General features: G+C 41.9%; 1 protein-coding gene and 1 long non-coding RNA gene across 2 annotated transcripts in view; both read right to left on the bottom strand.

The window, feature by feature from the left end:
* Window positions 1-1053: 1053 nt before the first annotated feature.
* The window catches only part of LOC122640798 (phospholipase A1-II 1-like), a 57481-nt gene continuing 35570 nt past the window's right edge, over window positions 1054-22964 (bottom strand). The window contains exon 2 of the mRNA XM_043834045.1: window positions 1054-1671. Coding sequence (XP_043689980.1) covers window positions 1057-1671 — 615 coding nt within the window. The 3' untranslated portion in view covers window positions 1054-1056. The remainder of the gene's footprint in view (window positions 1672-22964) is intronic.
* On the bottom strand, window positions 11163-11687 carry LOC122640799. Its single transcript, XR_006329752.1, has 2 exons — window positions 11480-11687; window positions 11163-11231 (listed from the first exon to the last, which is right to left on the bottom strand). It is a non-coding gene; the product is annotated as an uncharacterized LOC122640799 (long non-coding RNA).

Below are 22964 nucleotides of genomic sequence, written 5' to 3'. Positions count from 1 at the left end.
GGTATAGCAGGTCTTTTGACCCTTGTCTATTCAATTGGCCGGCCATATCTTTCTCGTTTGAATTCCGATTATCCCAAATATTTTTCCATTGAAAATGTAATTCAATTACCTTCACTTCTCATGTTAAGGGCTTCTTCGATTCTAACTAGAAGATTCCTTAACAATTATGTGAAGTCACGGCTTCACTTAAGCTCAATAACTAATTGCTCCTTCACTGAAGTGTGGACTATCACTAGGGTCCTTTAAACCATTTATCATTAAAATAATCACATTTAATTCACTTATCTTAAATCAATAAACCATGGTCCATAATTACCTGTACTATCAATACCCTTTGATCGGACCAACATAAGCCAGATTCCGTCAAAAGGAACCTATATAGTACCTACCAACCATAAACAACATTAAATTAAAGCTTTTAGTGGCGGTTACTTTGGCTTTACCAACCGTTTGAAATTGCCTTTAAATCTAAAATTTCTTGTAGGCGTGCTGCACGGTTCGTGTATTGGGAGCTAACATGCCAGGGAGGAGAGGGAGTACGAAAAAACGCATAATACCAACAGATGAACATCATTTATAGATAGGACTCTTAATGTTAATTTTTTTGTACCTGTAGTATGATTTTGTGGACACTTGTGTCATAGTGCATGCTTCTACCACCAAGATATTATAGCCTTTGGTTGGTTGTGTCCATGGACCACCCCATGAAAAGTATTTTGAGACCGAGCTTGAACCATACTGGATCGGGCCTCTTGGTGAGCCTATTCAAATTTGTTTTAGAAATCATCATCCATCTATTTATATTGTGTACATGCACCAAAGTCTTAATGGTTTTATTTGGGATCGAGGTTCGTTTCACCCATGGTCAAAAGAAGAATCCCTTTAAGCACTTTTTAGGATCCGTCAAATCAGCATCATTAAATCTAGGCCATTGAAATAAAACACATGTACTTTTATGAGATACAATGCAATTATACTCTATACTATATATTAATTACATGCATCGGATCCAAAAGAGGCGATTCTAGCTTCAACAGAGACCGTATAAGACAACAATCAAACCCCAAAATCAATGTCCTCTTGATGGTCCATTAACATCCAAGAGCCATCAGCAACTTGAACCATTCCATTATTCTTCTCAACCCACCACGAAATAGGCACATGATATTCATCCTTCAACGCATCCTTGAACTTGTTCACACGTGCGATATCATGATCAACTTCAAGCATGAATCCTCCTGTGGCCCCTTGAGTGCCAGCGACACCATGTAGGTACGCCTCCAAGTTATGCCAACTTGAAAAATTGCCGGGACTCTTCAAGTAGTTAGACTTTCTAGTATCGATCACTAGTTCTTGTCCAACATCGGAGTAACCCCAGAGTGGGTATTTGGGGACAATGTCAGGGACGTTGTGGATGCGCAACACTCGAAGGTCATCTAATCCAGAGCAGAACTTCCAGAAGTTGGCATCTCCAACGCGGGGGCTTGCGAAGACGAAGGCCGTCACTAGACAGGCATTGTTTGGCATGTCCTTGGGCTTGTTCACTCCATTGGCAACTATGTCTGCTGTGTTTAGTGTTGCAAGTGCTGCTCCCAAGCTGTGGCCTGTTATAGTTATACTGATCTCTTCGTTTTTGAATTTCTCCACTAGTCTTCTCAGCTCACCCAATACCTAAAATGCCACCCAGAAAAATGATTAAAATAAAATAAATGAAACTAAGTGATTTTCACCAAACATAAGAAAAACTTTATTTTGTCCATAAAAACACATTCAACTCATATTTTAGGACATTAAAAGTCACAAGTGCATCTAATACGAATAACTATTTTCCATAAAAATTAAAAATAGAGAAAGATGGATAAACCCCTCCAGGCTCCAACCGAGTCATTTGTCTTATTTCATTTAGTAAAGAATTTCAAAACTTCGGTTGGAAGAACCAAATCAATGAAATCATGGGACAAAGCTTTGTACGTCTTCTAGCTTTTGGTTGTTTACGTACCTCCCTAATCCCATTGTTTAACAAAGACAACTTTACCATGGACTTCCTTCTTAACTAGCAATATCTTTTTTTTTTTTTTTTTTTTTTTTTGGAATTGGGAGTTTTATATATATATTTTGTATAGAGGACGGGGGATCGAACCGGGGAGGGGATAAGGTACCAGCCAGGAGACTCGAACTTGAGATCTCCTGGTGAGCATGGGCATGAAACGCACCATGGCTCACCAACTGAGCTAGGCAGTTCTTAACTAGCAATATCCTTTATTTTATGTTTTCTCTTGTGTTTTCCGCTGCAAATGCCTAGGCTTTTGTTTTCATGAAATTTCAATTTTTTTTTCCCCTCCATATTAATGAAACCTTTTAGTAAAATAAAAAAAAAAAAAAATTAAAAAAATTCTTCTTTTTTTGGCTAAAATATCAATTCTACTAAATTGAACAAAAGAATTACAAAGGAAAACCAATAAAATAGAATCAAACACACCCTACGCTATAGGAGAATTGGTAAAAAAGGATATGCATGTGATAGGGCTCGATCCTAGTATGATTGCAAATAGAGTTATTTGGAGGATAAAGACCCGTGTAGCCGACCCCTTGTAGGGGAATGTTCATGGGATGCTGCTTTGACTACTGCGTGGGCTTCGTCTTTTACTTATTGTCTTTTTTACTTTCTTTTACTCCTCTTACTTCTTTTTACTTCTTTTATTTTCTATTAATGTCATAGTCTCTATCGGATCCATATAGTCGACCCTATTTAGTTTGTTGTTGTTGCTACACCTCAACCCCTACCATTGGCATGGCCATCAGAAGGGGAGGAAGTAAGCCAATAATAAAGTAGAAAACGTTGTCAGTGGAACCGATATCCCGGCCTACATTAGGCATCCATCAAAAGATCATTAAGAATAGAGAATAACAAGGCTGGAGATCGAGATGGAAGATGTGAAGGTCTTAGCTGCTTCTTTGCCCAAAAGGTCAACAATAGTGTTGGCTTCTCTAAAGAAATTCTTCTTCTTCAACAGAATAAATAAATAAAGAAAAAGAAAGGCAAAAATAATTTACCTGGGCTCTTGCACTGAATTTGTTATAAACCGACTGTGGATCATCGGAAGTGTACATGGAATACCAGCCCCGATGCACATCAACATGATAGGAATCTGGCCCAAATATTGAATCATCAGCAGAGACCAACATGAAGTTCATGTCGGTGACCCATTCCAAAGCCTCCTTCGTACCCCTCCATGCAATCACGATGTCTCTTCTTCCCAACACTTCCTTCCCTTCATCAGTGGCCACTGCAACGTAACCTATCCAATTAGATTTCTTGCTCCATGCCTCCCTCGATAAAGACTTCAACATTAAAGCATCTGGCAAGTCTACTGGAGATGTAGCATAGAGAAACTTGGTCACCTCATACTTGTATGGATTTCCTATATCCAAACCCACCCTGGAGAAGAAATCCGACCTCCCGTACCGGCAGCTTCCGGCATACTTGGACACCTTCTCTGTGTTGAAGGCGTCGTATGTCGCCTCAGCCATTTTGCCGTAGTGGATGATGTATCGCCGGAGATCAATATCGAGGGGGTCCAGCATGTTCTTCCACTTATCCTGCCCGCTCAGCTGGTTCCACATTTTGGAAATGCTGCTGTGATAACGGCCACCCATCTTTTCTTCTTTAGCTATCTCTTAAATTGAACTTAATTGAATTGAGAGTTCCTTAATTGTGTTTCCTATCACACCAATAGCCAATTTATATATATACTTGGAGTTTGGTTGGATCCAATCATATGGTTTTCAAATCAAGAAGCGAAGAAGGTGCTTTGCGCGAGTTGGGCTCATATTCACGTATTTGAACCTACAAGAACGGCTCACAGTCGTTCAGATGGAATCCATTCTATGTGGATCCCACAGAACGAATTCCATCTGAACGACTATGAAACATTCTCGTACGCGAACGGTGATCCTGGTTATATGTCAAGAGAGTACTCTCTAACCAGCTAGCTAGTGATCCAGAAAATAGATTTTGATAAGACTAACAATGTGAACCGCGTTGCTTGTCCCACATGGATTCCAATCAAGTTGCACTACTTGTGCTCTTCTATGATTTTCAAATAAGAGTTTTTTAGTCCAAAAATAGTACAAAAATGTTGATCCCTCAGATAGCCCACCAAATTGATACCAAAATAACTAAATAATAATGTTACGGCTAACAGCTGTGTCATTGGAAGGTGGTTGACAGGCTCCTGGACTCATGGGGCTGCGAGTTTTATTATTATTATTATTATTATTTCTTGATTATTTATTTGACTTTCAATTAATTAAAGACTTCTAGTTCATAAGCTGTAATTACTTGGAAGGTCATGATCAAGGATTCAAGGCTGTTTGTCCGGAAGCCTTATCCCAACTTAATTAATGGAGTCGGCTACATATATCCAAACAAAATAAAATAAGTGAAACTGAGATCTTAAACCAAAAAGGGTAAAGAACAGGATCCTGATCCTCTACTGTCGAGCTGCCCAGTAGAACTCTACTACCAAGACACAGTAAGGCGAGGAATGACCGCCTTACCCCTGCCCGAGTGCCTTGCCAGAGTGGGGTTAAGGCGATCATTTACCGCCTTGCTGTGTCTTGGCAGGAGAGTCCTGCCGGACAGCTCAGTGGTAGAGGATCCAAATTCAAAGAAAAGATGGAGAAAAGAGGGATGAAAAATGAAAAATAGAAACTAAAAAAATGAACGATGGGACCTATAAAGGAAAGATAGAAATAAAGGCTGAGAAAAACTTTTGTTGCTAACCCTTAATGACCATTTAACTTTTGTTACAAAATTTTTGCCTCTTGTTGGTCCTTCGATGGATTGCCGAAGAAGGCCCTTCAAGTGGCATATATATATATGCCACTTGCTCAAAAAACATACCTCTCCTTAGTAATTTGATCACTAATTAGTGGATGTGACCATGGGTATCTTCAAAGAGTTTGAATTGGCAACTTGTACCATGAAGAAATTTGTGTTATGTTATAATAATACACAAATTTAGTCATACTAGTTGTATTTTAAGCTGAAATGTTCATCTTCAATTACTTTTTTTTTTTTTTGGTAAATGGAATCTTGAATTATTTCAACGCGGCCAATTTTGTGAGAGGCCATATTTCCCACATGTGAATGCAATGTAGTATAATTGAAAGGTCAACATTCCCACATATCCTGAAAGTTTAAAATTCACAAAACGTGGGAGAAAAAAAATGAAGTGGATGCATGCTCGCTTATATGTACAAGGGAAGAAGTCTCAGTAAATTAATGATGGTTATACTAACTAAATTTAATTGAGGTGGATTATTAATCTCCAGACCAGTCCTCCACATGATAGGTATTAGAACTACGCAGTGGATATATATAATCTAGAAGACTACTAATCTATTCAACTAAATGGAATACCAGACCAGCCATCTATTTGATAAGTATTAGAACCATGTACTCAAGCTTGGCTACAACCGACTAGTCTCCATAAATAATAAGTCATTAATTTACTCCTTCCTCATAAGAATTTATTTAAGTAGGTTTATTTGTCAATTTGCAATAATGATGAAGTTTTGATGTCTTTCATTAGTTAAGACATGGATTGATGAAACAGTTTATATTGCATTAAATCGATATCTCTATAATGGTAGAGGTTATATAGAATTACAATGTGATGCCCTAATCTACACAAACAAGGAAAGAAGAGATTGAGATTGTGTGTGATTGTAAATGTGATATAGATTCCTAGTAGAATACAACGGTTACATGTGATATGGATGGATGTTCTCTAGGAAATCCAGGGCGCTCAGGGGCGGGAGGAATCATTCGCAATCATTTGGGGGGTATCCCCTTGTGATGCTTCGCTTCCTTTGTAGGTGGCAGAATTTGAAGCATTTTTTATAGGCATTCACCATGCGATGTCCTTGCACGTGGAAACGCTCTGGGTGGAATGCGACTCTCTCTCAGTGGTGGTATGTATTTTAAACCAGCGCATTCCGTGGATTTTTCAGCAAAGGTGGTGGCACTACAAAAAATATCTGGACAACACCTCTTGGAGGGTTACGCATTGCTACAGGGAGGTGAACACTGTGGCGGATAAACTGGCAAATCATGCGGCTTCTACATTGACTAGCAATGTTTGGGACAGCCCCCCGGTGTTTATTTATAGAGAAATTTCTGGAGATGCCCTCATGAAACCTAGATACAGATTCATGTAATGTCCTGTTTGGTTGGGTTCTGCTTTGCTGATGGCCATGCCGAAGGTGGACCAGATACTCAATAACTTTGTAATGATCTTGATTGTTTGGTGTTTTTAATATAACTCAGCTGCTGACATTTAGCAAAAAACATGTGATATGGATAAGACATACTAGGAAACCGATTATAGTCAGATAACAAAATATAGAGTTTCTAAGAATAGGAAACTCTATAGTGGTGAATAAGCCCCCTCAAGGTGTGGATTCGATGCAGGGAATACACAGCTTCTTGTGAAGGAACTGAAACCGTGTTGTGACTAGACCTTTAGTCATGATGTCGACAATTTGGTCCTTGGTTGAAATGAACTGAACTTGCAGCTCTCGTTTGGCATCTTTATCATGTACAGAGAAATCTATCTCAATGTGCTTTGTTCGCTTATGAAAAACTGGGTTGGCAGAGAGATAAGTTGCTCCAATGTTGTCACATCATAAGATTAGAGCTTGAGAAAGTGATACACCAAGCTTATGTAATAATGGTTGTAACCAGATAATCTCAGCTGAAGCATCTACCAAAGCTTTGTATTCAGACTCAGTGGAAGACCTGGCTATTGCTTTTCTACTTACACGACGACCAAGAGATAAGATTATTGACAAGAAAGATGGTGTATCATTCGGTTGATTTGCAATTCAGAGTTCCCAACCCAATCAGCATCGGTGAAGGCCTATAGGTAGAGAGAGTAAGGCCTAGAAATTAATAATCAATGTGTACTTGTAGACTTGAGATAGCGCAAAATACGCTTGACCAATGTCCAGTGGTCCTCCATAGGGGCATGCATGAATTGGCATGCGCAATTAACAACAAAATCCATATCATAGCAAGTTAAGGTGATGAGATAGCGTAGAATACGCTTGATAAATGTCTAGTGGTCCTCCATAGGGGCATGCATGAATTGGCACGCCCAATTAATCGCAAAAGTCACTTTAGGGTGAGTTAAGGTGTTGTACTGAAGAGCCCCAACTACGGATCAAAACTTGTGGGTATTAGAAAAGGGGATGCCCCATGCAGCCGCTGGTTCCACGGTATTGGAAATTGGTGTCTGGTTCGGCTTACAATGAGACATCCCATTCCTCCTTAATATATCAACAATATAGTGATGTTGAGAAAGAAGAAGAGCTTTAGAAGAAAAAATCTCTTCAATACCCAAAAAATAACTTAGTGCCCCTAAGTCCTTAATGGAAAATTCGATGGAGAGGGCACGAAGAAGCTGATCAATGTGTGAGGTGTTGCTATTGGTGACTAGGATATCGTCCACATATACTAGAACATAAGTGGTTACCAAACCCTTCCAATAAATGAAAAGAGATGGATCTGTATGTGAGGCCTGAAAGTCAGATTGTAGAAGAAATTGAGATAGACGATGAAATCATGCATGTGGTGGCTGTTTTAAACCGCATAAGGACCAGTGTAGTCGACATATATGATTTGGATGACCCTTGTCTTCAAAATCAAGGGGTTGAGCCATATAAACTTCCTCATTCAGTATATCATGGAGGAATGGATTTCAAACATCTAACTGGCGAACAGTCCAACCCTAAGAGATAGCAAGTGATAGAACGGTTTGAGTAGTTGTGGGTTTAACCACCAGATTAAATGTCTCCATAAAATCAATCCCTTCTTGTTGGTGTAAATCCTTGGTAACTAAACGCACTTTATACCGTTCCAGGGAGCCATTAACCTTTTTTTTTTAATCCTATATGCCCATTTTCAGCCAACAAGATTCATGTGAGGTTTATGTGAGGCAAAACACCATGTACCATTCTGCATTAAGGCATTGAACTCATCCATTATAGCTGCACGCCACTCAGGAAAATGATTAGCCTCAGGAAAACAAGGTGGTTCAGAATTGGTGATGGTGATGGTATGAGCATGGGGTTTGGTATGGGGCCTTAATATCATATGATGACCACCAAGAGGGGGAGGATCATTCGATGGAGGCGGTGATGGGGGTAGAGGGGAAGGGAGTGTGGCATGTGGTGGGGGAAATTATTGGTAGGAGGAGGGGAAGCATAAAAGTCCAGAGACTCCTAGTCTCCTTAGTGGTGGGGAAAACGATAGAGGAAGAGAGGGTGACTCCATGAGTTGGGACAGTAATGGAGGAGAAGGTACAAGCACCGTACTAGGAATCGGTGAGGGTGGTGGCTGACAGGGGGAAGGTTAAGATTTTGTTGATGGTAATAACATGTGGCTGCATTATGGTTCATGCGACTGCAGTTTTGGCATCAAAGACGGCCCTGTTGGAAACATCCACCACGACCCCTGCCATGGCCACACCATAGCCACGTCAGCAACCAGAGGAATTACGTGGGGATGTGGCCTGAGATGCATCGGAATAAGTGCGTTGAGCTGTGTTGGCAGAAGGAGTACCAGTAGTGGATGGATATTGGAATGTGATTTTGATATTATTGCCTTAACATAGATTACAATGTCACCTATAATGCACCTATTATAATGAGAAAGATTACAATATATTGTATCTACTATATTCAGAGAGATTATAGGTTGTCATGGGATTGCATGCTCGATACTCAAGCAATAGAAAATATAGAAAGAACGGATATGGTCTGATATGGAAAGTGCACATATGGTCTGATAATGAATAATCAGCAATCCCCAGATTGTTCATTGAAGTACTATGAAGAAATATATGGCTCAATAAAAAAGAGTGGAGATCATCATAGGAGATGGTATCAGTACGAGTTAGCAAAGAAGACACCATATCGAGAAAATTAGACTTAAGACCACGATAAATATGCATATTGAATGTACTAGACTATAAAGGTTGTCTGGCATTGAGTTCATCACCTATTCATTAGGCGCCTTGTAGAAACTGAGACATAGTTTCGTCAGATTTCTGTGTTAATTCCTGAAGGGTCATGTGCAGAGACATAATACACCTATCTAATGTAGACGAAAAAGCAGTAGAAAGTGTTTCCCAAATCTCATAGCTAGATTTCTTGCCAACAACCAAGGGGGAATACCTCCTTTGAGAGAAGCAATAAGAAGGATCGAATCATTAAGTCATATTTGCGCCAAGCAAGGGTGGCTGCAACATCCGTGGTACATATTGTGGTAGCATCAAAATGGCCAAATAGGTTCTGACTATCAAGGAAGGATTCAAGTTGGATTTACCAAAAACAAATTGGGGGGATAAGTTTAATAGAGATATAATGGTGAGCTTGATGAAGGGAGGGGGAAAAGGCAGTAGAGGAGGAAGTGGAAGGAAGAAGAGAGGAAAATGGAGGGGGTGGAATGATATCGGGAGAGGACAGTGGGTCAATACCTGGAGAGGTGGTGGGAAATCAGGGTTATCAGCCATGGCGAATTACAAGTCAGTGGAGTTAGAGAACACCGATCAAATGAGGGAGTAGCGGTTGGATAGTGCAGCAGCAGTTGATGAAATAGTTAAGACATGGATTGATGAAACAGTTTGTATTGCATTAGATATCTCTACAATGGTAGGGTTTATATAGAATTACAATGTGAGGGCAGGCCCTAATCTACACACACAAGGAAATAAGAGATTGGGATTGTGTGTGATTGTACATGTGATATAGGTTCCTAGTAGAATACAACCTTTACTTGTGATATCGATAAGACACACTAGAAAACAGTTTATAGTCAAGAATCTAAATATAGAGTTTCTAAGAATATGAAACTCTATATCAGTGAATAAGACATGTGGTGGAGAAAGTTTTAAGTTTATTTAGAATCAAACACGCACATATAAAAGTGTACACAGGATTTCATTCTAATTGCTGAGATTTAGCTTCACAAGGATAGTTGTGAGGAAATGGCTCATATGTGTGTGATAGGTAAGCCATTCTATGTTCAATATAGAGATTCTTAGTAATTGTTTGTTTGCTCAAGGAGTTTTACCAATCTTGTCGGGCCACCCGACACATTTCCTTTTTCCAAGGCCCACCTCCGATCCATCATTCTTTGTTTTGGAGAAATAACTGCAGTATGAAGGTAGATGCATAAATCTCCCTCACGTTCATTCTTGTCATTTGAAACTTCCTTTTGGTTTTCTGGGCATCTCAACGTCATTTGCCAGGGAACCGTGCTGAAACAGAAAAATTAAAATAGGTAATTCAAATAAAATAAATTTTGAAAAAAGCAACATTTTGCTTCTACGAACCTGTCCCAAACACGCAGTACCATATCTGATCTACAACCATGACATTCATCAACCTTCAATCTGAGAAGTGAAACAAGGTCCAAAATCAAGGATAGCGTTTCACATGTCGGAGGAATTTCAAATTGGATTGTGACCTATGACATAACACTAAAATTGTAAGCATTGTAACAATGATACCAATTAATTACCATGATAAGGATTGAACTTATTGGAACTTCAATGATATCAGAAACAAATGTTATCAGCCCAAGAAAAAGCACAATCATCCAGATGAAGGCACCTTCAAAGATGCATTGCCAAGCCACACAAAATAGTAAGCCTTTTTCTTATGTGAATATGTAAAAAGTTCTTGCAGATAACCACTGTCTGTGGCACTAATGTTTGCCTAAAGTATATCTCTATTTAGCTAGCAGATAAAACCGGTTCCGAACAGCAATATGTAGGTTTTGAATAATTTACAAAAGCGACGCCTTTCCTGAAACTGAAATTACAGAAGTTGTTTATAATAACAGAATATATATATATACATTGGTGAAGAAAGATAAGTGCCTCAGGAAAAAAATGATGTCCAACTCCAGAAAAAATTAGTAGAGAAATATAGAACTAGAATGATATCCCACATAAAAGGCATACTCATTGCAGGATTGAAAAGAATTAGCACTTCACCTGTTGACCCTTTACAGCAAGGGTATATCTTTGATAGGAGCCACAATGCATTCCTTTACTTTTAAGCAACTCTTCCGATCGAAGTTGGTCTTGCTCATCAATTTTTCCCAAATCAGTGTAGCTTGATGGAGATTTTGACGGCAAAGGAACCTGAGGATCAGCCTGCAGAAAGAAGTCCACAATAAAAACAATTCAAAGTTCTTCAAATTAAATTTTCAGTGAGTAAATATGTAAAAACTATCAACATTTCTATATATTCGACATAAGTAGGAGAAGACCACTATTCAGGCCATTAATTGAACAACCAGAAGAACAAAACTATATAAACAGAGACAAAAGGTAGAAAACAAGATGAACCCCAACAAAATGTTAGCATTGCCAGGAAATTCTTTGAAGGAATAATCCCCTACTGTATTGGCATTTGCATGAGATATTTGTTGCAATCCAACTCCTAGGACCCCAACTAAGACAACTGGCAGTGTTGAAAATGACCCAGAAAATCTCGATACTGTTTCTAAACACAGTCCTTTAGACACTCTGGGTTGTATGTTGTATGCGAGAGACTCTGCTTGTGCCAACAAGAAGAGTAATTTCAGTAACAGAAACAAATCTTCCTAGTTCTAACACACTAACTTCAAAATACTAAAATAGAATTATGAAATATAAGGATCCAACACAATATTAGGCTACAGATTTACCAGAGCCATAAATCTGCCAACCAAAAATGTAAGACACTCTAAATTAACTTTAACTACTCATGTCACATTCAAGAAAGGAAAACAAAACAAAGCAAAGAAACCAAATTATGTAAAGTGATATCATTTCATTCCACTCTCTCCAAAAAAAAAAAAAAAAAAAAATCGAATGCTATCATTTTTGAGCCACTTCTGAGAATTCTATCAAACAAGGAAAAAGTTTGTTATGTATGTCTTGAATTCTTGGACCCATTTCGAAGAATGACCCGCTCCGACATTTTTTATGACAACCCGAATGGAACTTTTTCTAAGATCTGTGATGGTAGCAGAGGGCTTGGGCCTATCCCATCACTGATCTCGTTGGGGGTGCGGGGGCAAAGGCCCCGTGGTATGGTTCGACCCTCCCCGATGGATCGACCTGGATCCGATGGAGTAGTAGTTATGTTCATTACCTGCTGTATTGTAAAGAGAGGAAGATTTTGGGGTTTTCGTTCTAGGGTTTCTGAGAGAGCAGCAACATCGATTTGGGTGTTCTTGAGAGTTTCCATTGTAATTTTTTCTCCAATTTGCATAGTGAATCATCTTCGTCTTCGCCCGTGGATGTAGCACACCATACTGGTGTGTGAACCACGTTACATCTCTGTGTTCTTTTGCTTGGTTCTTGTTTCTTTTCGTGATTTTGTTAGTGTTTGCTATAACAAAGTTAATTGGAGGAAGAGCTAGGACTGAATTGAATGATGCAGGGCATACACAATTCAGAGCCCTAAGATAAAGGGGGTTAATTTTGAGATAGAGATGTAATTGGAGTGGAGATGGATATGTTTGACCTTGACCCAATTACAAACATGCTCGACATCCAAGCAAATTCATCCAAGTATATAAACAAACAATTGAGTGAAAGATGATCCGCAAGGAAGCAAAATTTTACAATTACCTAAAAATTTGAACAGATATACGTTCGATGAGAGAATCGGCACTGAGGATGTCGAGTCGTAGAAGGTGAAGAATAAGAAATCAAAGACTTGACGTAGTTGATTGTCTGCCAGGCCTGGCCCGGCCTGAGAATTCATTTCAGAATAGTCATTGTCTTTCTGTGACTCTTTCTCTGCACTCTTCAGATTCTCAATCCGGCTCTCCCTAACTACACACAAAACTTAGCTCCAACGAGATGAGCATTAGGGATTAAATAACATATTCTAGAGTAGAGGAGGGGTTACCCACGCGATGAGCATGTCATCGAGATTAAGTATGGGTGTCAATGGGCCGGGCTGGGCCGGACTTGCTCTAAACCCTAGCCCAACCTTAAGGGTCTTAAACTCGACCCAAGCCTAACCCGGCCCTAATTGGTTAGCCGGGATGGCCCTAATTGACCCTGAATGGTCCTCAAAACCATAAATACTCAGAAAAATTAAATAACTAATTAAACACACCAAGTTCCCCAAACCAAAGATAATCATAGACCTTTTCCCGTGACAAGTACAAGTTTTATTTCAATACACATCGTCCACGGCCCAGCTACCCATAGTAGCCTGTGCGGTGCAGACTGGGCTGCTCGCACAATGACTGCCTTACCCCCTGTCCAGCGCCTTGCCCGAGCGGGGTTAAGGAGGTCATTGCGCGCGGTCTTGTCACGTCGCACAGGCTGCTACGGGCAACTGGGCCGTAGGAGATCTGGATCCATTTTATTCAAATAAGGTTACAACCGTACAAGCCAGATATCACAACACATACAAAAACTATATTTTACAAGGTAATGGTAGAAGGCTATTATGGTGCAGCTTAATTATCAAGTCTAACACTATAGAGTGATTCGTACCAAAAAAAAGAGTATGGGAGAATGTTCTCTGTGCTGCAGCGCAGCCTGGGCTCAGATACATAGGTAACCTATGCAGGGGGCAGGGTGATCATTGCACCCACCCCCATGTGTCTGGGAGACTGTTGCACTACGGCACAGAGAACAGCGCCCCAAAGATAGGTGGGAACCTTACCACTTAATGCCCAGTGAGACTGTAGCAGCTCATCATTCACTCAAATGGGTTGTTTTTTTTCCAAAATATATTACGAATTAAGATAGAAATATACAAATGCATTGTTTGATTGCTGAGCCATTTTGACTAGGTTAGAAGCAACCACCGAACAAAACGGATCCCTCTTAAATCTAAAGTTCATATCTTGGCCTATAAAGTTAATGTCTAAAAGAAGTTTAAGTAATGGCCAGGGCCAAGGATTAGTAGATGGAGATGGATGAAGATCGGCAATCCGCTGATTCGAGCACCAAACTTCTTTCACCTTCAACTCTAACCGACGAGCATGCTGAAGACCTGTACAGATACTAAATAGCTCTGGTTCCATATCATAAAACAATACATAGGGACCTGCAGCAATCAAAATAAGCTTTCCATGCAGAAGAAGAAGGTAAGACCATCCAGCAGAATCTACTCCAGTGATCTGATATCTTGCACTAATCAAAATAGGAAAGTCAAAAATAGGCAGATGAGAATAGATATTTAAGCTAATGATCTCCTTGGCTGGAGGATAAACATCCTGAGAGGCAATTGGGGGTGGGGATAAAGCTAAATCTGATATCCATAAGTTTATATTCTTCATGACCCAGATCGGATCCGCCTTCTCCAAACCATAAACAACTTTGTTCCTAATAGACCATATAAAGTAGCAAGTAATAATGAAGATTTAAAAAAACCAACTCAAAGTAGGTTTATCCAACTTGTATTTGAGCAAAAAGGAGGTGCAGAGATTTTCTAGAGAAGTATGAGATAAAAACTCAGTTCTCAACCCCAGCGGACCAGCAGCCCAAATATGTTTAACCTAATCACATGAAAGAAATATGTGCTAGTATGATTCCACACAGTTCCCACAAAGGGCACAATAGGGGTCGATCGGAAGCCCTTTGGAAAGAGTAGCCTTGACCGGGAGTCCTGCATTTAACACTCGCCAGAAAAAAAATTTAAAATTGGGATGTAATTTAAGTTTCCAAAAAAACTTCCACCATGAGGAGAGAAAAACATTATGATTAGGAGATACACAAGACAAAGCTCTGGTTGCAAGTTTAATACTGAAAATGCCATTCTTGGCCAAAACACACCACCAAGTATCATCTGATTTAGACAAATTTATATTATGAATATGGTGAGAAACATCCATAGGAATAGTAGCATTAATTAAGAATATTAGAATTCCAACAAGAGTTAAGGATATACTTACCAGCCTTTTCAGAATGGCCCTGGTTGCCAAACTGCTTGGGAACAGAAAAAGAAGGCAGAGATGGGATCCAAGGATCATTTCAAAAGAATGTAGATTCACCATTCCCAATTCTCCTGATAACAACCTTTTTTAGAGAGGGAATAGTATAGGCAACCCTATTCCAAGTCCAAGATCCTCTTTTAGTACCAACTTTGGGATCAAATAAAGAAGAATTGAGGAAATATTTGGCTTTTAAAATTCTGACCCAAAGGGAAGAATGATCAGTAATTAACCTCCATCCAAGTTTCATCAGCAAAGCTCTGTTATGGATTTCAGTTTTATGAAACCTAAGGCCCCCTGCAGATTTAGCAACACACATTTTATCGCAAGCAATAAAAGTTGATTTCTTCTTCTTACCAGAATTACCAAGCCAGAAATTTAAGCAAATTGAATCAATGCTTCGACAAGTCTTGAGAGAAAATCCAAAACAATTCATCAAGTATGCAGGAGTAGAAGCAATGATAGATTGAATAAGAACACTACGCCCTACATAGGAAAGGAAATTAGCTTTCCACAAAGAAAGTTTATTTTGAATTCTTTGGACCATACCATCCAGCTCTTTGATTCTAGATCTGTTATGAAAAAGATTTGATCCCAAATAGGTCGAGTCTTTAGATATTTCCTTAATCCCCATGACAGAACAAAGGGAGGTCCTATCTCTGGGAGGAACATTTCTGCCAAAGTGAATACCGCTCTTGGCAAAGCTGGGGAAGCTTTAGTCCCACATCGCTCAGCGTGGCTGTATACTCTGGTAAATATAGAGTTGCCACCCTTCCCCTGGTAAGCGCGTTTTCCAGGTGTGCTGGCGCGACTCCGAACCTTGGTATCAGAGCCTTGTGAGTAGTTCTCCTGACTCCTGTGCGTTGGAGCTCTGCTCCCTGTTCTTCTGTCTTTCCTTTTGGTTTCTTATGGTTTCCTATTTTGTTGCCTAAGTATGCTCTGCAGTTGCCATTTTTGACGGATCCTCTGCATCAGAAATAGGTGTGAATTATGAATAGTGTTCTTCCTAGACTCTGGTTGGTAACGTCCCTTGAGGTAGGTGTGGGTATGCAGGCATGGCCACTATAAAATCCCGGCACAATCGGGTTACCTCCAACCTGAGTTGAAGAGGCTTACTATTCATTCTTCTCTGTTATGTTATTAAACCATCTCGAACCAGATCCAGACAGAGGAACAGAGGCATCTCTAGCAAACAGTAGTCCCCTCATTCTCGACTTTAATGGCTTTACAACCTCCTGCTCCGGCTCCGGTCACCCTTAAACAATCACATGCATCTAAGGTTGACTATCTGTACGAACTCAGCTATACGCCAGCTGAACAGCAGATCCATCCGACGAATTTTCCTATCATAAATCCTTATGATGTCTTCCCACAGACATCTACCTCGGTTACCAGGAAGCTTCGAACTATTATTGCTCCCAAGAAGACTCAGGGTCTTAAGGAGTATGTTCAGGCTCCCCCGTTTTCACAGAACCAGGTCACCGCCAGTGGCAAGGAACAATATTTCCCGGTGAATATCAGTCCAGACTTGATCCGCCAGTGGATCCATCTTGGCTACACTCATCTTCACTTGGGTGCAGTTAAGATTGCAACAACCTTCCATGGTCGCAAGGGTCTCCCAGTGGCGATGCGTCTCAATTTTCTGGACACCCGATTCCAGAAGTTCCCTCATGCCACCATCACAGATGTTCAGACCACTCTGAACGATGGCACCGTCTTCTATACTGTATATCCGAACTACAATATCTCTCTTCAGGATCCCAATCTTACGGATGCCTGGCAGTTCTTGATACAGCTCACCGGTGCTCCCCAGAAGGAAACAGCGATTGCAGCCACTCTTCATTACCAGATCTGTTACAGGTGCAGAATCATGCTATGAACCTCAATACTGGATTCTCCAAGAATGATGCGGCTCTCTTCGTCCGGATCGGCGAAGATAGGATCCCGACAATCACTCATGTCCTCGGCGATTGATCGGAGACTCTCATCAAGCTCATCCCTGAATCTTGGATCACGGCATATGAATCTACCCACTCCATACCTGCGCAACACCACCGTTGACAAGAATGAATCCCGTCTACAAATCTCTTGAGGATGGCCGTACCATGGTCACCTACCCACGACCAACTGATATGGGTATGATTCTCCCAACTCCATCTCCGGATGCCTGGCCTCCTTGGCCTGATCAAGTGGTTGACCTTGATCTTGAGGATTCACCTCCTCCTACGCCGCCTCCTAAACCCAAAAAGAAGAAGCGCGGCCCGGACTCTCTCTGGCTTCGCTATCAGGCAGGTTGTCCTAACGTTGGCCCTCTTGGCGAAGATCGTGGACGATATCAGTTCATCGTCGAGTATGGCAACGACAAACCATGTTCGTTAGGTTGTTGTTCGCCTCCTGATTCTCCGATGCTTCCACCACCATCCACTCCTTACTGCAAGCCAGATCTGCCACCTGCTCCTCCAACTCCACCAGCGGAACCTCCGCTCATGCTTTGGCAGCAGCAGCCCATTCCATGCTACATGGCTACAAGTTCAGAAGGCATCAGCAGAAATTTCCCTCCTACTGTTGATTACGAGGATGCTGACCGCCGTTATCACAAATGGAAGATTATTCCCCCAACGTTCTTGACAATAATGGGCGATGGCCCATAACTCTTCTGTTGAGTCCCAACTCAATTGGCGGCAGAGAGAATGCTTTGGTTCGAATCGATCTCACCAAGCTTCTCTCATATCAAGAACATCATACACTTGCTCTCCGTCGAACGAAGGCGACATCCGTTACTTAAAATCTCGGATAGAATCCCTACACCAGGAGCTTATGACTATAGCTATGACGGTGAAGGATTTCGCCCAAGCATCTTATCTTATTTCTGGCCGAGAAAAAGAAAAACGTCTTCTGGAAGAACAGCTCCGTCTGGCCCAAACTCAGGCTTATCCGGCTGGTCCAACACTGTTCCCTGGCTCTGTCATGACCCACTTATCATGACTATCAGGCTCCACATAGCTTTCCTACGGCTATGTTCAAGGAACTTCAAGAGCAACAAAGACATTTGGCTGAACATAAAGCAAGGTCCGCTAAACCTAAGCGATCTCATGACTCATATCCGTCTTCGTCCCAGCCAGTCTTCCAGCCTTCCCCTATTAATATTGCTAAGCCTATGGTGCAACCCACTTTTCAACCTTTACCCGAGCAACCATCAGGACCCCCTGGTTTTATCCCCTGGGTTCCTCCCAGATCTAAACCATTACCTCCTGACTCTGCTTATACGGTTCTCCCGGCACCAGCCCATCCAAATGACCTTAGCAATTATTTGACCCGGTTATCTATAACCCCTCCGGTCATCCCTGCCCTATCCATTTCCAAGGTTTCATCTGTCACTACTTTTTCGGACTTAGACTCCCAGTCTACCTCAAGTCCTTTGCCGATCTATCAGACTAAAGCAACAGATGATCCTCAGGCAACTGAGCCTATCATTTACAGCAGTGATAGTGAAGTGGATACTGCTCCACAAGCACCACAGCAACCACAACAACCTCAGGCTCAACATCCCACGATGCCTCCTCAGGTCCAAGCTCCAAGCCCTTTTGGCAATCAAGACCCTAAACAGATGTTTACCTTTGACGGTCTTCCTTTCCACAAATGGCCTGACCGCATCTCCGAGTTTCATGCATGGCTCACTGCCGAGTTGCTAGTTGCTGGTGCTACTGACAATACTGTTCTCACCAAGTTCTTGGCCCGTACCCATGGTACTCTCAGAGAATGGTTTATGGCCCTTGGTGGTTATCGTCAGCTCCAATGGACGCAGATTCCCATCGATGTTTTCATTGCCCAGTTGTACAATGAAATGATTGGTCCTATTGAGAACAACCGCATCAAGGCACGTGAAGAATACTTCCAGATGAAGTGCTGCTCCTTCCAAAGAGCAGATCTTGCTAAACATTACACCCGCATGCTGGACCGCTTCTACATCCTCGGTGGAATGGATGATGCTAATATGAAGCAGGTTTTCCTGAACTCTTTCCCTGAACCTTTGGGAAAAGAGGCCACAAAGGCTTTGCAGCAGTTTGGCCTTCGGATTGATCAGGCCCCTATTGGACGTCTCTACCAAGAGATCCTCAGTGCCCTGCAAAAGCTCTGTGACCAACAGCTCTTCTTCAAGCAATGGGAAAAGACTACCCATAAGCTCACAGATGCGTGTGACACTTCATATCTCAAGCTCAAATGTAAGGATAAGGATTGCTCTTGTCCTTCCAAGAAGAAATTCCATTTCTCCAAGATCCATCCCAGCAAAGGCCGTTATAAGCATAACCGACCTCATCGGTTCAAACGGACATCTCAGCAGCAGAGGCCTTACAAGTTCTTTAAACGCAAGAAGTTCAGAAACAAGACTTCCACTAAGTGCTATGCCTGCGGAAAAATTGGACACTTTGCAAAGAATTGTCCTGAAAAGCTAAGCAAGCCAAGCTCATGCACATGCTTGCCCCTTTTCCATTACCGATGACCTTGAAGCGTATGTTGAATCTCTCTACTCGTAGATGATGATTTCACACCCGATCTCCTATTCGTTCTTGAAAATTGGAACGAAGATCAAGATCCGACTCTTCTTCACCCGAGTCCGATGGATTAGACCCCATCTACCCAATCACTTCTTTTGACCGCCTAAGTCACCACTTTGGCTATTACCAAAACCCCCTTACCTCGGCTCCCCTTTCCATCCTTCCTACAAAATGGGATCGTCCAATCCGGATCATTGGATATTTTGACACTGGTGCGCCGCTACCATCCTAGCCCCCCATGTCCTTCCCCCGGATCATTGGAAACCTCATAACCAGTTCTTTACTGCAGCTGATGGTCAAACTTTCTCTATTGACCTTATCTCCAAGCATCCCGTTCGGCTGAAGTTATTCCCCTCTCTTACCATGACCCACACAGTGTTAGGTTCCTCTCTCCCTGGTCGAGATGCCCTCATTGGATTCGATGTTTTATGCCAGTTGCCCCATCTTCAATGGAGTATCCATGGTCTCAGCTACAAGAGGCATTTTACCCCCTGGACCACTGTCCCCAAATTGTTTCTCATGGCTCCTATTGCAGATATCAGAGAACAACTAGTTCTTCATTGCAGTGCAGATAATCATGCAGATTTTCTCCCCAAGTGTTCCAGTCCACTCTGGCAAAATGCCAAGTTCTTCGTCCATCTCCCTTTCAAGAAGAACGAAGATATCAATCCTACCAAGGCCAGTCATTCAGGCATGAACCCTGACCATCTCATCAGTGCCCGTGCAGAAATTACCCTCTTGGAAGCCCAAGGTCTCATCGAGAAGACATCTTCCCCTTGGGCCTGTGAAGCGTTCTATGTTAACAAGAGAGCAGAACAAAAACGTGGCAAGCTTCGCCTCGTGATCAATTATCAGCCATTAAACACCTTTCTCCTGGATGATAAGTTTCCATTGCCAACCAGACCAGCTCTTCTCCTCCAGATATCTCGAGCAAAAATCTTTAGCAAGTTCGATCTCAAGGCAGGATTTTGGCAGTTAGGTATTCACCCTGACGATCGGCCCAAGACAGGTTTTTGTATCCCTGGAGGCCATTACCAATGGAAAGTCCTTCCTTTTGGACTGAAAGTGGCTCCATCATTGTTCCAGCAAGCTATGTTGCAGATCTATGCTCCTATCCAAGATAAGGCTCTCATCTATATTGACGACATTCTCCTGTTCTCTGCCACAGAAGACGAGCATACCCTTCTTCTTCAAACATTCTTGGACATCACTGCCACCCACGGCATAATGCTTTCTCCAACAAAGATGACCGTAGCAGTCAGCACAGTAGACTTCCTTGGTGTCACTATCACCAATGGTCAATTCCAGCTACAGCCTCATATTGGACATTCTCTGCTCGAATTCTCAGACGGTCCTCTTACCCGTCAGGAGTTACAACAGTTCCTCGGCATCATCAATTATATGGCAGAATTCCTTCCCCATCAGATCCGTATGACTAGTCATCTTCACCGCTTACTGAAGAAAGATGCCCCTCCTTGGTCTACTATTCATACCAAGGCAATCCAAGATCTAAAAGCTCTGGCTCAAGATCTTCCTACTCTGCAGATCCCTTCTACAGGTCTTCGTATCCTCCAGACAGATGCTAGTGATACACAATGGGGTGCGGTTCTCCTTGAAGAACTCCCAGACAAGACAAGACGCATCTGTGGATATCGCAGTGGCGAATTCAAGCCCTCTGAACAACACTATCACTCCACATTCAAGGAAATCCTTGCAGTTCGGCGCGGCATTGAGAAGTTCCAATTCTTCCTCATTGGCCATTCTTTCCTCATCGAAATGGATATGACAGCTTTCCCAAAGATGTTACAGTTTAAACAGAAGCAGCTCCCTGAATCTCAGCTCCTTCGATGGGCTCAGTGGTTCTCCCAATGGTCATTCAAGGTTCACCATATCAAAGGCAAAGACAACGTGTTTGCAGACTTCCTCTCTCGCACCAAGAAGAGATTGCCATTATCTTCTTCCATCCCTATCCTTTGCTTGCCCCTCACTCCAGGTGCTTCCTCTTCAGGTCCTCCACCACCTGACCCTTTACTTCGCCTTCTCCCAAGGCTTCCAGCCTCTCTGTTTAGTCATCTCTCTCTTCGTACCCTGAGAGCATATAGCATCTCCGCATATCAATCTATCCTCCTCTCCATTGTCCACACCAGTGGTCTTCAATTTGACTGGGTCGCTTGTCACCCAGACTATCCCTTTCTCACTCCGTTTGCCATTAATCCCGCCTTATTTGACAAAGAATGCGTGGTCTTCTTCTGGCACCTTCTTGCAGTTCATAAGGTAGCCCTCACCTTTAATCGCCATACACTCTGGCATTACCTCAGCACAGTCTCCACCATCTTCTCCAACCCAATTGGCTCAGCCTACTTTCGTCTTCAACGACCCCAGTGCTTAGCCCGTTTTCTCCGTCTCTTTGCCCCTATTCCTACTTGGCTTCATCAACTCTCAGCCCTTGATGAACTTCCTTTTGTCACTTACGTCTTCCATCGACCGCCAGATTTCATCCATCATCATTTGGTCACTCCCCCCATATTGGATCATAACCTCATTGCTTATGACCCTACCTTCACCTTCTATGAATCTCACTCTCAGGATATCTTCATCCACCGAGATCAGTCAGATGAGCATAAGGCTCGTTGGTTCTCTTTCATGACAACTATGTGCACCCATAATCACGTTGATCCAGCCACCTTGCCCTCTTGTCTTCTTCAAAGCACCAACACGGCGTGGGAGGTCAACAATGTCTTACATCATCCGTTCATCCATCGCATCATGAGCGAACACATGGAGTTCGAAATCGATCATGCTCTGGACTTCTTCATCCCATATACCAGCGATACCGATTTTGATACGGATTAGAAGTATTTGATTTTGAATGTATGTCTGTATGTCATGCTTGTATTGTACTTGTTTACGTCCTGTATTTGTCTGTATGTCATGCTTGTATTGTACTTGTCTATGTCCTGTATTTGTACCGACCGCGGTCCGACAGCAGTCAGCATCACTCTCGGCTAGGTGAAGACTTTATGTTCCAACCTCAGTTAGATGAAGACTTTGCAACTTACCTTAGTTAGGTAAGATGAAGACTTTGTATCTTGCTCTGGTTAGGTAAGATGAAGACTTTGTAACGTACTCTGGTTAGGTTACTTTAAGACTTTTGTACACTCTGGTTAGGTTACTTTAAGACTTTTGTAATTCTTGTAACCGTGGTTACTTAACCCGGATTAGTTTGTATCTCTTTATAAGCAGCTCGTCTGCTCCTTTGTAAATCAAGTTCTAAGAAAGAAATGAAAACTCTAAACAGAGAGGCTGGAAGCCTTGGGAGAAGGCGAAGTAAAGGGTCAGGTGGTGGAGGACCTGAAAAGGAAGCACCTGGAGTGAGGGGCAAG

The sequence above is a fragment of the Telopea speciosissima genome, chromosome 9 (assembly GCF_018873765.1).
Source record: "Telopea speciosissima isolate NSW1024214 ecotype Mountain lineage chromosome 9, Tspe_v1, whole genome shotgun sequence".
Classification (NCBI taxonomy): domain Eukaryota; kingdom Viridiplantae; phylum Streptophyta; class Magnoliopsida; order Proteales; family Proteaceae; genus Telopea; species Telopea speciosissima.
Note: the sequence above shows the minus strand (reverse complement) of the source record. Positions and strands in the feature narration are given on the sequence as shown.